The sequence below is a fragment of the Rattus rattus genome, chromosome 2 (assembly GCF_011064425.1).
Source record: "Rattus rattus isolate New Zealand chromosome 2, Rrattus_CSIRO_v1, whole genome shotgun sequence".
NCBI classification, from domain to species: Eukaryota; Metazoa; Chordata; class Mammalia; order Rodentia; family Muridae; genus Rattus; species Rattus rattus.
In genome coordinates, this window is record NC_046155.1 from 92549763 (window position 1) to 92563053 (window position 13291).

The 13291-nt window shown below is 45.5% G+C and overlaps 1 protein-coding gene across 1 annotated transcript; it reads left to right on the forward strand.

Annotated features, from left to right (window-relative positions):
* The first annotated feature begins 2252 nt into the window (after window positions 1-2252).
* Window positions 2253-9757, forward strand: Nlrp10 (NLR family pyrin domain containing 10). The gene is made up of 3 exons (XM_032895661.1): window positions 2253-2313; window positions 5717-6018; window positions 7580-9757. The coding sequence occupies exons 2-3, from the start codon at window positions 5742-5744 to the stop codon at window positions 9310-9312; spliced, it is 2010 nt and encodes a 669-aa protein (XP_032751552.1). The 5' UTR covers window positions 2253-2313; window positions 5717-5741; the 3' UTR covers window positions 9313-9757.
* The last annotated feature ends 3534 nt before the right edge of the window (window positions 9758-13291 follow it).

Genomic DNA, 13291 nt, shown 5'->3' on the forward strand with positions numbered 1-13291 from the left:
CCTGACTGTCCTAGAACTCAGAGATCTGCTTGGCTCTGCCCCTCTGAATGCTGGGACTAAAGGCAAGTGCCACCACTGCCCAGCATTCTTTTTTTTTTTTTAAAGTTTTATTTTTATGTGTGCTATATGCACAGGTGTGTGTTTGTGTGTGTGTGTGTGTGTGTGTGTGTGTGTGTGTGTGTGTGTGTGTACTCATGAGTGTATGTATGAAGGCCAGACATGAAGGACATTGGGTGTCCTGCTCTATTCCCTAGAGACTGTGTCTCTCACTGAGCCTGGAGCTAGGCTGCCAGTCAGCAAACCCCAGTGATCCTTCCGTCTCATCATCTACAATGCTGGGGTGACAGGCTCATGAGCTAAGTCCTGACTTTTTATGTGGGTTCTGGGGATTCTAACTCATAGCATAGCAAATGCTTGTAACCTGGCGAGCCTCTCCTCAGCTCCTTTGAGAAGTTTTCTTGTTGGCATAGATTCTTTGTTCTCAGATGGATATTCTCACCTATTCTTCGTTCTCTCTTTTTAAAGATTTATTTATTTTATGTATATGAGTATACTGTCTTCAGACACACCAGAAGAGGGCATCGGATCCCATTACAGATGGTTGTGAGCCACTATGTGGTTGCTGGGATTTGAACTCAGGATTTAAGCACCGAGCTGTCTCTCCAGCCCCAACCTATTCCTCTTTTCAGTCCTCCCCCATTAGTATTTTTCCTTCCCCTAGTTTTCTTTCTGCTTTCATGTCATATATGTATGTGCATAATGTGGATTATGTTACATATAAAAATAAAATTCTAGGATCCTCAAATGAGGGAAACATGGTCCATCTAAATGGTAAGCAGAGACCTCCTTTTAAAATTTATATATTTAATTAATTAATTAATTAATTAATTAATTACTTATTCACTTTACATCCTGCTCACTGCTCCTCCCAGTCACCTCCTCCTACAATCATTCCCTCATTTTTTCCCTCTTCTCCTCTGAGTGGCTGGGGGCCCCCTGGGAATGCCCCCACCCTGGCACTTCAAGTCTTTGCAAAGCTAGGCGCTTCCTCTCCCAGACCAGGCAGCCCAGCTAGAACACATCCCATGTACAGGCAGCAGCTGTCAGGATAGCTCCTGCTCCAATTGTTCAGGACCCACATGAAGACCAAGCTGCCCATCTGCTACACATGTGCAGGGAGGTCTAGGTCCAGCCCATGAATGTTCTTTGGTTGGTGGTTCAGTCTCTGAGAGCCACAAGGATCCAAGTTAGTTGCTTCTGTTGGTCTTCCTGTGGAGTTCCTATCCTCTTAGGAGCCTGCAATCCTTCCTCCTATTCTTCCATAAGAGTCCTCAAGCTCCATCCACTGTTTGGCTGTGGGTCTGTGTATCTGTCTGGGTCAGCTGCTAGGTGGAGCCTCTCAGAGGGCAGCCATGCTAGACTCCTGTCTGCTAGCATAACAGAGTATCATTAATAGTGTCAGGAATTGGTATTTGCCCATGGGATGGGAAGAGGAGATCTTTCTTATTCATGAGAGGACCAGGCCTTTCCTTTGTTCAGGCCTCATCTGGTGGGATAAGGGGCACAGTTGGCTTTTATCAGCTACTGATTCAAATGATAGTCTCATCCCAAGGACAGTCTTACAGAAACTCTCAGTGATGTGTGGACAAAATTAACCCCTATCACATGTCACTTTCTAGTTGCTCTGGGAAGTGTGTTTGAAAAGTTATACCTGAAAAAAAAAACAAAAACAAACCAAACCAAAAGAAACCAAACCAAACCGGACCAGACCAGACCAGACCAGACCAGACCAGACCAGACCAGACCAAACCAAACCAAACCAAACCAAACCAAATCAAACCAAACCAAACCAGGATCTTCTCTACCAGGGAGTCATATGACGGTTGGCCTGTAGGCTATTTACCTAGCCCACCTCAAGGACTGAAAGGAAGCCTCTCGCAGTCTCTTTGTCTCTGTCTCTGTCTCAGTCTGTCTTTCTGTCTGTCTGTCTGTCTCTCTCTCTCGAGCTCTCTGCTCTTGCTTCTCCCTTCTGTTTTGTTTTCCTGCTCAGTTTATGTGTTTTATGTCTCCATTTCTTCTCTCACTTTTTCTATTTGTATCCTTGGCCCCTGTCTTCCCCATGTTTATCTTCTTTTTTTGGATACTCAGTTTCTCTTGTCCTCACCTCTGTCTCTAGCCAGGGCAGGGTTAACATCATCTCATTTCTTGCCTCCGCCCCTCCAATTAGACTCAGTTCCTGTTTCTATAAATACTGAGGTGTTACTAAGAATCTCTGGCACAGTGACTTGGGCCTTGAGATCTGTCATCCGTACAGTAAGTAGCCTCGGCTCGTTGTTGTCTAGAAAGCCATGTCTCATTCTTTTGTTTTCTCATGTTGGCTTCTTGGTCTCGATTGGTTTTTAATTTCTAGCCTTAGCTTGCCTAAGGCTTTGAGCAAGTCAGATCCCATTCCTGCCGTTTTCCCCTGGACTCCAGGAGTTCTCAGAGCACTGTGACCTGGGGCTTGGGGAAAGGTGCACAGGTGAGAGGGCTGGCAGTGTTCACATCCTGGCTTCTCCTCTTTCCTGCTACCATCACAGTCAAGCTGTTTGGGAATTCTGTTAGCCATTCATCAGATAGACTAGAGCATCTGTCAGACATGCCCACAAGCATATTCATAACAGGAAACACACACAACTGCCTCTCTGTCTAACAAACTTTCTCATTGAAAAGCTAATCTTCTTCCTTTTCTCAGGATCCTGATCCAGTCCCCGTTCTCAATCCCCACCTTTGATATTTCTAGCCTGGTGCCTCCTTCAGATGCTTTTTGTTGGCATTTAGAAATACCCCATCCTTCCCACGTGAGGGTAAAGACTGCTTGGGCCAGTGCTTCCTCACCTCTGCATTGTCTAGTTTCCTGAAGAGCATTTCTACCACTTCTTTGCCTCCTAGATTTTTTTTTTCCTGGGACGATCTATGACCTAGTTTTACCACAGTGATGCACGTGTCTATATCAGAAATTCAACATATTACAAAGTCTGTGTCTTCGGTTTTTATCTTTCTCACTATCCTTACCATCTTCCTAAGACAAATACTTTAGATTTTTAAATGTCTTTGTGTATACACACACACACACACACACACACACACACACACACAAACACACACACAATTCTTTTTGACTCAAAGCTTTAGGCATCATCCATTGACCTTTTACTCTAACTATCCCATTATCATTCTTTTTAATTAAAACTTCCTACTCTATGTGTATGGAAGTTGCGGCTGTATCTATACCTCGCCATATCACGTGCACGCCTGATGTCCTCGGAGGCCGGAAGTAGATATTGGCTCCTCTGAGACGGGAGTTACAGAGATGGTTGTGAGCTGCCATGTTGGCGCTAGGAATTGAACTCAGGTCCTCTGGCAGAGCAGCCAGAGAGAGCTCTTAACCATGGAGCCTTCTCTGCAGTGACCTGTCCACTATCCCTTCATTGTGATTATATTACAGATTTTAGTAATCCGGTGGTTACACTATTATTTGTATGCACACATTTTCCCCAAGTGCTGCAGTTTGTCTTATTCTTTTGTTTGTCCCAAAATATTTACTTTTCTTTCGTTTCTAGTTTTCTGGTAACTTACTGCTGGGTTTTGCACTTTTGGTTGTCTCTCCAGAGCTAATGCAGAGAGACAGAGGCATTGGTTAAAGTGCAATCCATTGCTCTTTTCATCTTGAGGATCGTTTTGGAGAAACCACTCCAGATTTAGGGAGACTTAGAGACTCTCTGCTCTCTAGGCCAACTGAGCAGCTGCCTGTCGGGGACATTAGGACCGTGTTTATACTCCTAGTTCACAGAATTCCTCTTTTCTTCCTTTATTGCTTTGCCAGAGCACATTCTTCAGTGGCTTCGCCAATTTGAAGAAATGGGACAGTGTTAGAGGAGACAGTGACAGAGCCCCACTCCCTTTGTCTCTGGTCAAACTGTCCCAGTCTGGCCTGGGGTCAAGTTGTAAAGAGGACAAATGACTTCAGGGAGGGATGTGGATCCTCTCCGTGCTGTGCTGTTCTTTTGGCAATAGAATGGTTCACGCCTTCGGTCTCCTCCTTGTTTCTCAAGTGTAATGTTTGACAAATGAGGTTAAGCTGCTCATGCCAACTGACGGATCTGATGTGTGAGCATCTCTGTTTCCCGGATCACTGAGGTCCTTCCTGGGTTCCACTCCACCCCCAACACTGAGCCAGACAGTAGGTGTCTGAGAATTCACGCCTTTACTCTTAATTCTAACCTCACCAGCAGGTAACAGTGAACTGGGATAAGAGGAGCCAGGCTTGACCTCCAGAGCTGGAAATGGGTTGTTCCATCTCTCCTGGACAGCTAACTTGGGTGTCTTCTGGCCCATGGAGCTGACTCACCCTCCCACTCCCAGCACTTCAAGCCTGAGCTTGACTGGCCCAGAGTTCTGCTGTTGTCTTCTTGTCCTTCTGAAATTAGATGCCTTAGAGTCAGAGCTTTGCAGGGGATCCCAGGTTTTTTATCCTTGACACTTTGGGGTAATGTGTCCCTGCTTCTGCAGTCCCATAGTCTAAGACCTATGGCAAGAGTCCCTGGGTCCTGCTGTGTCTCTGAGGGGTTTCTTCCTTTCATTGGTATTCAATTATTGTGCTGATGTCTGAGCAACGCCAAGACTATTACTAAAGACTGTTTTGAGCATCCCCAGACATGCAATGGATTCCTCGTGACTTTAGATAATGAGCTCTCCCAGATTCTGAAGTCCTCTTGCCATCACTGTCATTCTCCTTCCCTTAAGTAAATGCTGAGTTGAAGAAGTATCCTGGCACAAACTAAGCACTAATAGTGCCTGTTCCCTTCTTAGCCCAATTTGAACTTGTCTCCTTACCTAAACTAGAGACCAACTTTGGATCCTATGAGTGGCTGAGCTCATGATGCTGGTATAAGAGGCAGTGGACTGAGGGTTGAGATTTTTAATCTCCCTATCTTTGTGGTCTTAGCAGACATGTATAAGTTCTGTAAACATTCACAATCAAAGGAAGACTCACTTTTTGAAACGTAAAAATCTCAAACATTTTTTTCTTAATGATAGTTTAAGACTTAATGCTTGAGTCTAATTTGAGAGTGCCTATGGACCTCTGGGGACATTGTCCAGTTGGTAGAATGGATACCCAACACACACGGTTCCCTAGGTTCAATCCCCTGCACCGCATAGAACCAGGTGTGGCGGTGCATGGCAGTCATCACAGTACCCAGGAGGTAAAGGCAGGGGGATCAGGAATGTAAAATATAAAAATATAAAAATATATATAAAATATATAAAAATATAAAAAAAGTTTGAAGCTGCCGGGAATACACACACACACACACACACACACACACACACACACACACACACACACAGACATACATAAGAAAGAAGGCAGGCAGGCAGGCAGGCAGCAAGGAAGGAAGAAAGAAAAGAAGGAAGGAAGGAAGGAAGGAAGAAAGGAAAGGGGATCTTTCTGCTCGAGTTACCCAGCCTGTCACACATGTTATCTGATACAGCAGGAATGATTAAGACAATTTCCCCTGCTGTCTCATCCACTTGCCCTTCTTGGAGCTTTGCACTCATCTGGTCTCGCTCAGGGCTTCTGCTCCACAGACTGCCAAGAACCCAGAAAGGAGGGCAGTTGGGGAGTCTCCAGCTGTTCCCCCACTCACCATTTCTCATTACTTCTCATTTCCAGGTGGCTGGACTGAACTCTGACCACCATGGCCTTGGCAAGGGCCAACAGCCCCCAGGAAGCGTTGCTTTGGGCCTTGAACGACCTTGAGGAGAACAGTTTCAAGACGCTGAAGTTCCACTTACGGGATGTGACTCAATTTCATCTGGCCCGAGGGGAACTGGAAGGTCTGAGTCAGGTGGACCTGGCATCAAAACTGATTTCAATGTACGGAGCACAGGAAGCTGTGAGAGTGGTGGGCAGGAGCTTGCAGGCCATGAACTTGATGGAGCTTGTAGACTATCTCAACCAGGTTTGTCTGAATGGTGAGTGTAACCTGAGAGAGGGAAGTGATGGTAGCACCAAAGACACCCCCAGGTACCCCACAGACTAGTCTGTGATTTATGCCTTTCCTTACACTGCCCTCTCCTTGGGGATCCCCAGAGCCCCAAAGTCTAAGGTAGTCTCCAGATAAGGGGTCCGAAGAATGTTAGGTACAGATCCTGGGCTGAAGGTAGGGGTTTATGTTACCTTTTGAGCAAAGCAGCCCACCTCCTACCTGTAGTTGCTATGTTGGAGAAGGGGTGGGGACGCAGAAGGGCATGTGGATGGGGCACGGTACTGCTAGAGTGATTTCCCCTAAGTAGAAAGAACAGCATCAGGGTGCGTGGCTCACAACTCCCAGCTTCGTGACAGGCGGCAGCACTGCTTTGCATGGAGGAGTCAGTGGACTAATGTGAATCTCGTCAGCAATAGAGACTAAATAGCCACGTGTTTCTTATTTTGGGATGCAGGTCTGGGGGCTCTGTGGACACCTGTGATCTTTCTCAGTTTTCTTTCATCCCCGAGTCTTCCTGTGCTGTAGAAACAGGAGTGGACAAGCTGGGATGGTGAGGTGACAGCTGCCCGTAAGGGGCTTGCAGCATGGGTGTGAGGACTTTAGTTCAAACATCAGAATCGATGGTTTTGTTTTTGTTTTTTTTTTTTTTTTTTTTTTTTTTGCTTTTCATGATGGAGTTTCTCTATGTAACAGAGCCCTGGCTGTCCTGGAACTCTCTTTGTAGACCACGCTGGCCTCAAATTCACAGAGACCCTCCTCCTTCTGCCTCCCAAGTGCTGGGGTTGAAGACATGCACTTCATTTATAATCCTGTGTTGGGAAGGCAGAACCAGGAGGCTCTAGTATGCTTACTGGTTAGTCGGCATAGTCTACTTGGTGAGCTCTTGACTCAATGAGAAACCCTGACTCAAAAACTAAGGGCAGCACCTGAGGAACCTTGTCTGAGGTTGTCTCTCTGGCTCTACATGCATTCCTGTACCCACATACACATGTGCACAGATATACACAAGTGGCGGTAGGGAGAGGAGAAGAAAGAGAAAAGGAGGGTTGGGAGGGCAGAGGAAGGGAGGGGGAGGGAGGGGAGAAAGTGAGGCCCAGGAAGTTATGGCTCCTGTTTATCTGCTGGGTAGTCTAGCTCTGACCCCTCCCCCTTTGCCAAGAACAGATTCCAGTTACTTCACCAGCTTTTTCGCTTCCCTTCTCTCTCCTCTCTCTGTCCTCAACTCACCCCATGACAAAATTTCACAGGTCTTCGAAGGTGGTTATGTATAGTCACACACGCTGACACTGAGATGTGCACACCCTTTCCCTCACACAGTGCATACCCTCGACAGCACATTCTCACGAATAGATACAAAGAGTCTCACATACAAAACATTCCCCCGACCCAATAGTTTCACTTCAGGAAGCCACAACTACAATCTTCGAAGCACTACAAGTTAGGGAGGGTAGAAGATGAGACTAAAGGGCAATCTGAGGGTTTGAAGGGTTGATTTTTGCCTTTTGTTGTTCACACTCAACACCCGAAACCCCATTTGTGTTACTCAGATTACAGAGAAATCTACCGGGAGCACGTGCGCTGCTTGGAGGAGAGGCAAGATTGGGGTGTTAACAGCAGTCACAAGCTGCTCCTGGTGGCCACATCCGGTTCAGGGAGTCTCAGATCACCTTCCTGTTCTGACCTGGATCAGGAGTTGGATCCTGTCCGCGTGGAGACATTATTTGCTCCGGAGGCGGAGTCCTACTCAACCCCGCCCATAGTGGTGATGCAAGGATCCGCGGGCACTGGAAAGACAACCCTGGTCAAAAAACTGGTGCAGGACTGGGCCAAAGGTAAGCTGTACCCGGGCCAGTTTGATTACGTTTTCTACGTGAGCTGCAGAGAAGTGGTCCTGTTACCCAAGTGTGACCTGCCCAACCTCATCTGCTGGTGTTGTGGGGATGATCAAGCCCCAGTCACAGAGATTCTGAGGCAGCCTGAGCGGCTCCTGTTCATCCTGGATGGCTACGATGAGTTACAGAAGTCCAGCCGTGCCGAGCGCGTACTACACATTCTGATGAGGAGAAGGGAGGTACCATGCTCTCTTCTCATCACTACACGGCCTCCAGCTTTGCAGAGTCTGGAGCCCATGCTGGGTGAACGGCGACATGTCCATGTCTTAGGCTTCTCTGAGGTGGAGAGGGAGACGTATTTCAGCTCCTATTTTACGGATAAGGAGCAGTTGAGAAACGCCCTTGAGTTTGTGCAAAACAATGCTGTTCTCTATAAAGCATGCCAGGTTCCAGGCATTTGCTGGGTGGTCTGCTCCTGGCTGAAGGGGAAGATGGCGAGAGGCCAGGAAGTCTCTGAGACACCTAGCAACAGTACAGACATCTTCACTGCTTATGTGTCCACCTTTCTGCCCACTGATGGCAATGGGGACAGCTCTGAGCTTAGCAGGCACAAGGTACTGCGGGGTCTGTGCTCCTTGGCAGCGGAGGGGATGCGGCACCAGAGGCTGCTATTTGAAGAGGACGTCCTCAGAAAGCACAGCTTAGATGGCCCCAGCCTTACTGCTTTCCTGAACTGCACTGACTACCGAGAGGGGCTCGGCATCAAGAAACTCTACAGCTTTTGCCACATCAGCTTCCAGGAATTTTTCTATGCCATGTCCTTCCTTGTGAAGGAGGACCAGGGTCAGCTAGGAGAGGCCACACACAAAGAAGTGGCAAAGCTGGTAGATCAGGAGAACTATGAAGAGGTGACTCTCAGTTTGCAGTTCTTATTTGACATGTTGAAAACAGACAACACCTTGAGCTTGGGGCTGAAGTTCTGCTTCAAAATCGCCCCCTCGGTGAGGCAGGATCTGAAGCATTTTAAGGAACAAATAGAGGCCATAAAGTACAACAGGTCATGGGATTTGGAATTCTCTCTCTATGATTCTAAAATAAAGAAGCTCAAACAAGGTATCCAGATGAAAGATGTCATTTTCAATGTGCAACATTCAGATGAAAAGAAATCTGGTAAGAAGAAGCCATTTTCAGTGACAAGCAGGTTTGGTAAGGGTCCTATCTTGGAAACTGGTAAAAGCACAAGGAAACAAAAGAAGGCTTCTAATGGGAAAAGCAGAGAGACAGAGGAACCACCAGCCCAGGACGGAGGAAAGAGTAGGCTGGCAAGCAGAGGAAAGGGTAACACGGAGATGAATGATAAGAAGGATGGTGGGGTGTACGGTCAGGAGGATGGGGAAGGACAGGGAGTCAAAAAGGGTGGAGAGATAGTAGATGAGATGAATGGGTAGTAGAGAGAGGGAAGGACAAAGAGACAAATAGAAAAGAGAATTACATAATCAAGACCAGGAGACTTAGCATAGCATCTGCAATGAACGACTCATTGGAAGCAGCCAGCCCTTACCACAGATATCTGAAGTTTAGCTAGTTAGCATCCCTCCCTCTAGTAGCTGTTCAGTATCTCCTGTGGTGTGAAGTCACTTTGAGTAGCCCCTTCGGTGCTAACATCCAATGACTAAGACTTTAATTCTGACATTAGATTCTTTTCTAAATAAAACAAACTGTTTAAAATAAGAAAGTGAGAATCACATACATTCTGTAAAATATAGGCACATATGGAACACATTATGGGCCAATGTGTAAAGGAAACATGCTTTGGTATAATGGAAAGTCCTGTTGACTCTGTATTTGTATTCAAGTGTTGCTTAAATAAAGAGAAGCTTCCCATTCTTTCTAGAAACTTCTACACTTTGTCTTGTTAAAAGTGGGTCATGGGTGGTCACAGCCCTAAGCGCTGGTCTGGGAAATTCTTCTTTGTTTTAACCTGACTTAATTATGTACTAATATTGATCATATTAGTACTGTAAGCTCCAGCTATGCCATCAACTGACTTTTCTTCATGAAAAGATGATGCAGTTCCAAGAACGAGCACATCCTTTTCTACTCTGGGTCTCTCTACATAGACAGAAAAGGATTCTTGTAGGCGTAATGAGTTGATTGAACTCCTTGCATAGTGGAGGTATGAGAAAGAGCCCCTTCTAGTTCTTAGATTCCTCAGAATGTTCTTGGACCTCACATCCCAGCAAACCATGTAGAGGCCTGCAGAGACAGCCAGCATGACACTCAGTCCTGCTCAGTGGCTATTGCGGGCTCTAGTGCAGCCGAGTATGGGTCCCTTGGCCCCACAGAAAAGCTACAGACAGGACTCTTGCTTTTCTCATTTTCCCCCATGAGTTGATCCCACAGGTAGCAATTCTATCCGTCTGCTGGACATGCCCAGATGTTGCAAGGAGCTCAGCCTTGAACAGTGAGCTTAGGACATGGTAGCCCTGGTAACTAGTTTTCACATGTAAATGTGGTGGCCTGCCATTTGACAATCATGTCCACCATAAGTTGAACCCACAGATTGTGTGCATATAGAGAATATGTCTAAGAAGCAGTCTGCACACAGCTTATTAAGAGAGCAGTTGTTAACTGGACAGCTGGGTGCTGTTTATTGTCACCCACTGAACTGAGCTGTGTTGTCTCAGAAGACCAACTCCTGAGTGCCAGGGATAATTTGGGAATAATGAGACAGGTGTACAGCCATATCCCTGTGTGTTCTTTGTGCCAAGGAAGCCTGTTTAAACAACGTGAATTTAACACACGATTATGACTGTAGACATGTTCAAAGATTTCACATTCAATTCAAACTGGCTTGAACAAAAGATTAAATGACCCAATAGTTTTACAAAACCCCAGAAAACAGTAAGAAGAAACGCTACTTGGTTTTTAGTTTTGAGCATTACTGGCTCTATTGTTTTTGTTTTAAATCAGGGTCTCTATGAACATGGTGGAGCATGTGTCTTTGTTATATGTTGGGGCATCTTTTGGGTATATGCCCAAGAGAGGTATAGCTGGGTCCTCAGGTAGTTCAGTGTCCACTGATTTCCAGCATGGTTGTAACAGTCTGCAATCCCACCAACAGTGGAGGAGTGTTCCTCTTTCTCTACATCCTTGCCAGCATCTGCTGTCACCTGAGTTTTTGATCTTAGCCATTCTGACTGGTGTGAGGTGGAATCTGAGGGTTGTTTTGATTTGCATTTCCCTCATGACTAAAGATGTTGAACATTTCTTTAGGTGTTTCTCAGCCATATGACATTCCTCAGCTGTGAATTCTTTGTTTAGCTCTGAACCCCATTTTTTAATAGGATTATTTGTCTCCCTGCAGTCTAATTTCTTGTGTTCTTTGTATATTTTGGATATAAGCCCTCTATGAGTTGTAGGATTGGTAAAGACCTTTTCCCAATCTGTTGGTTGCCGTTTTGTCCTAACCACAGTGTCCTTTGCCTTACAGAAGCTTTGCAGTTTTATGAGATCCCATTTGTCAATTCTTGATCTTAGAGCATAAGCCATTGGTGTTTTGTTCAGGAAATTTTCTCCAGTGCCCATATGTTCGAGATGCTTCCCCACTTTTTCTTCTATTAGTTTGAGTGTATCTGGTTTGATGTGGAGGACCTTGATCCACTTGAACTTAAACTTTGTACAGGGTAGTAAGCATGGATCGATCTGCATTCTTCTACATGCTGACCTCCAGTTGAACCAGCACCATTTGCTGAAAATGCTATCTTTTTTCCATTTGATGGTTTTGGCTCCTTTGTCAAAAATCAAGTGACCATAGGTGTGTGGGTTCATTTCTGGGTCTTCAATTCTATTCCATTGGTCTATCTGTCTGTCTCTGTACCAATACCATGCAGTTTTTATCATTATTGCTCTGTAATACTGCTGGAGTTCAGGGATAGTGATTCCTCTGGAAGTCCTTTTATTGTTGAGGATAGTTTTAGCTATCTTGGGTTTTTTGTCATTCCAGATGAATTTGCAAATTGTTCTGTCTAACTCTATGAAGAATTGGGTTGGAATTTTGATGGGGATTGCATCTGTAGATTGCTTTTGGTAAAATGGCCATTTTTACTATATTAATCCTGCCAATCCATGAGCATGGGAGATCTTTCCATCTTCTGAGATCTTCTTAAATTTCTTTCTTCAGAGGCTTGTTCATAGCAGCCTTATTTATAATAACCAGAAGCTGGAAAGAACCCAGATGCCCTTCAACAGAGGAATGGATGCAGAAAAATGTGGTACATCTACACAATGGAATACTACTCAGTTATCAAAAACAATGACTTTATGAAATTCGTAGGCAAATGGATGGAACTGGAAAATACCATCCTGAGTGAGGTAACCCAATCACAGAAAAACACACATGGTATGCACTCATTGATAAGTGGATATTAGCCCAAATGCTCAAATTACCCTAGATGTACAGAACACATGAAACTCAAGAAGGATGACCAAAATGCAAATGCTTCACTCCTTCTTTAAAAGGGGAACAAGAATACCCTTGGCAGGGAATAAGGAGGCAAAGTTTAGAACAGAGACAGAAGGAACACCCATTCAGAGCCTGCCCCACATGTGGCCCATACATATACAGCTACCAAACTAGATAAGATGGATGAAGCAAAGAAGTGCAGGCTGACAGGAACTGGATGTAGATCTCTCCTGAGAGACACAGTCAGAATGTGCAAATACATAGGCAAATGCCAGCAACAAACCACTGAACTGAGAAGGGAACCCCCGTTGTAGGAATCAGAGAAAGGACTGAAAGACCTTGAAGGGGCTTGAGACCCCATATGAACAACAATGCCAACCAACCAGAGCTTCCAGGGACTAAGCCACTACCCAAAGGCTATATACATGGACTGACCCTGGGCTCCAACCTCATAGGTAGCAATGAATAGCCTAGTAAGAGCACCAGTGGAAGCGGAAGCCCTTGGTCCTGCCAAGACTGAACCCCCAGTGAACGTGATTGTTGGGGCAAGGGTGGTAATGGGGAGAGGATGGGGAGGGGAACACCCACATAGAAGAGGAGGGGGAGGGGTTAGGGGAATGTTGGCCCAGAAACTGGGAAAGGGAATAACAATCGAAATGTAAATAAGAAATACCCAAGTTAATAAAGATAGAGAAAAAAATGTATAAAACAAAACGAAACAAACAAACAAACAAACAAACAAACAACAACAACAACAACAACAACAACAATAAAACAGGGTCTCAGGTAGTCCAGGCTGGTCTCAAACTTGCTATGTAGTCTAGAATGACCTTGAACTTCTGTCCCTTGTACCTGAATCTCCCAGGCGTGGGGATCATAGTTATGTTGCTCTTTCTACTAATGTCATTGTGCGTATTCCCCTCTTCCCCATTGCTACTGATTCTAACTAACATACATCAGAG

Bases quoted from the DNA above. Each gene is read 5' to 3' on its own strand.
- Nlrp10 (XM_032895661.1), top strand. From the start codon at position 5,742: ATGGCCTTGGCAAGGGCCAACAGCCCCCAGGAAGCGTTGCTTTGGGCC. The intron at 6,019-7,579 runs GTGAGTGTAACC...TGTGTTACTCAG, and splicing joins CAACCAGGTTTGTCTGAATG to ATTACAGAGAAATCTACCGG.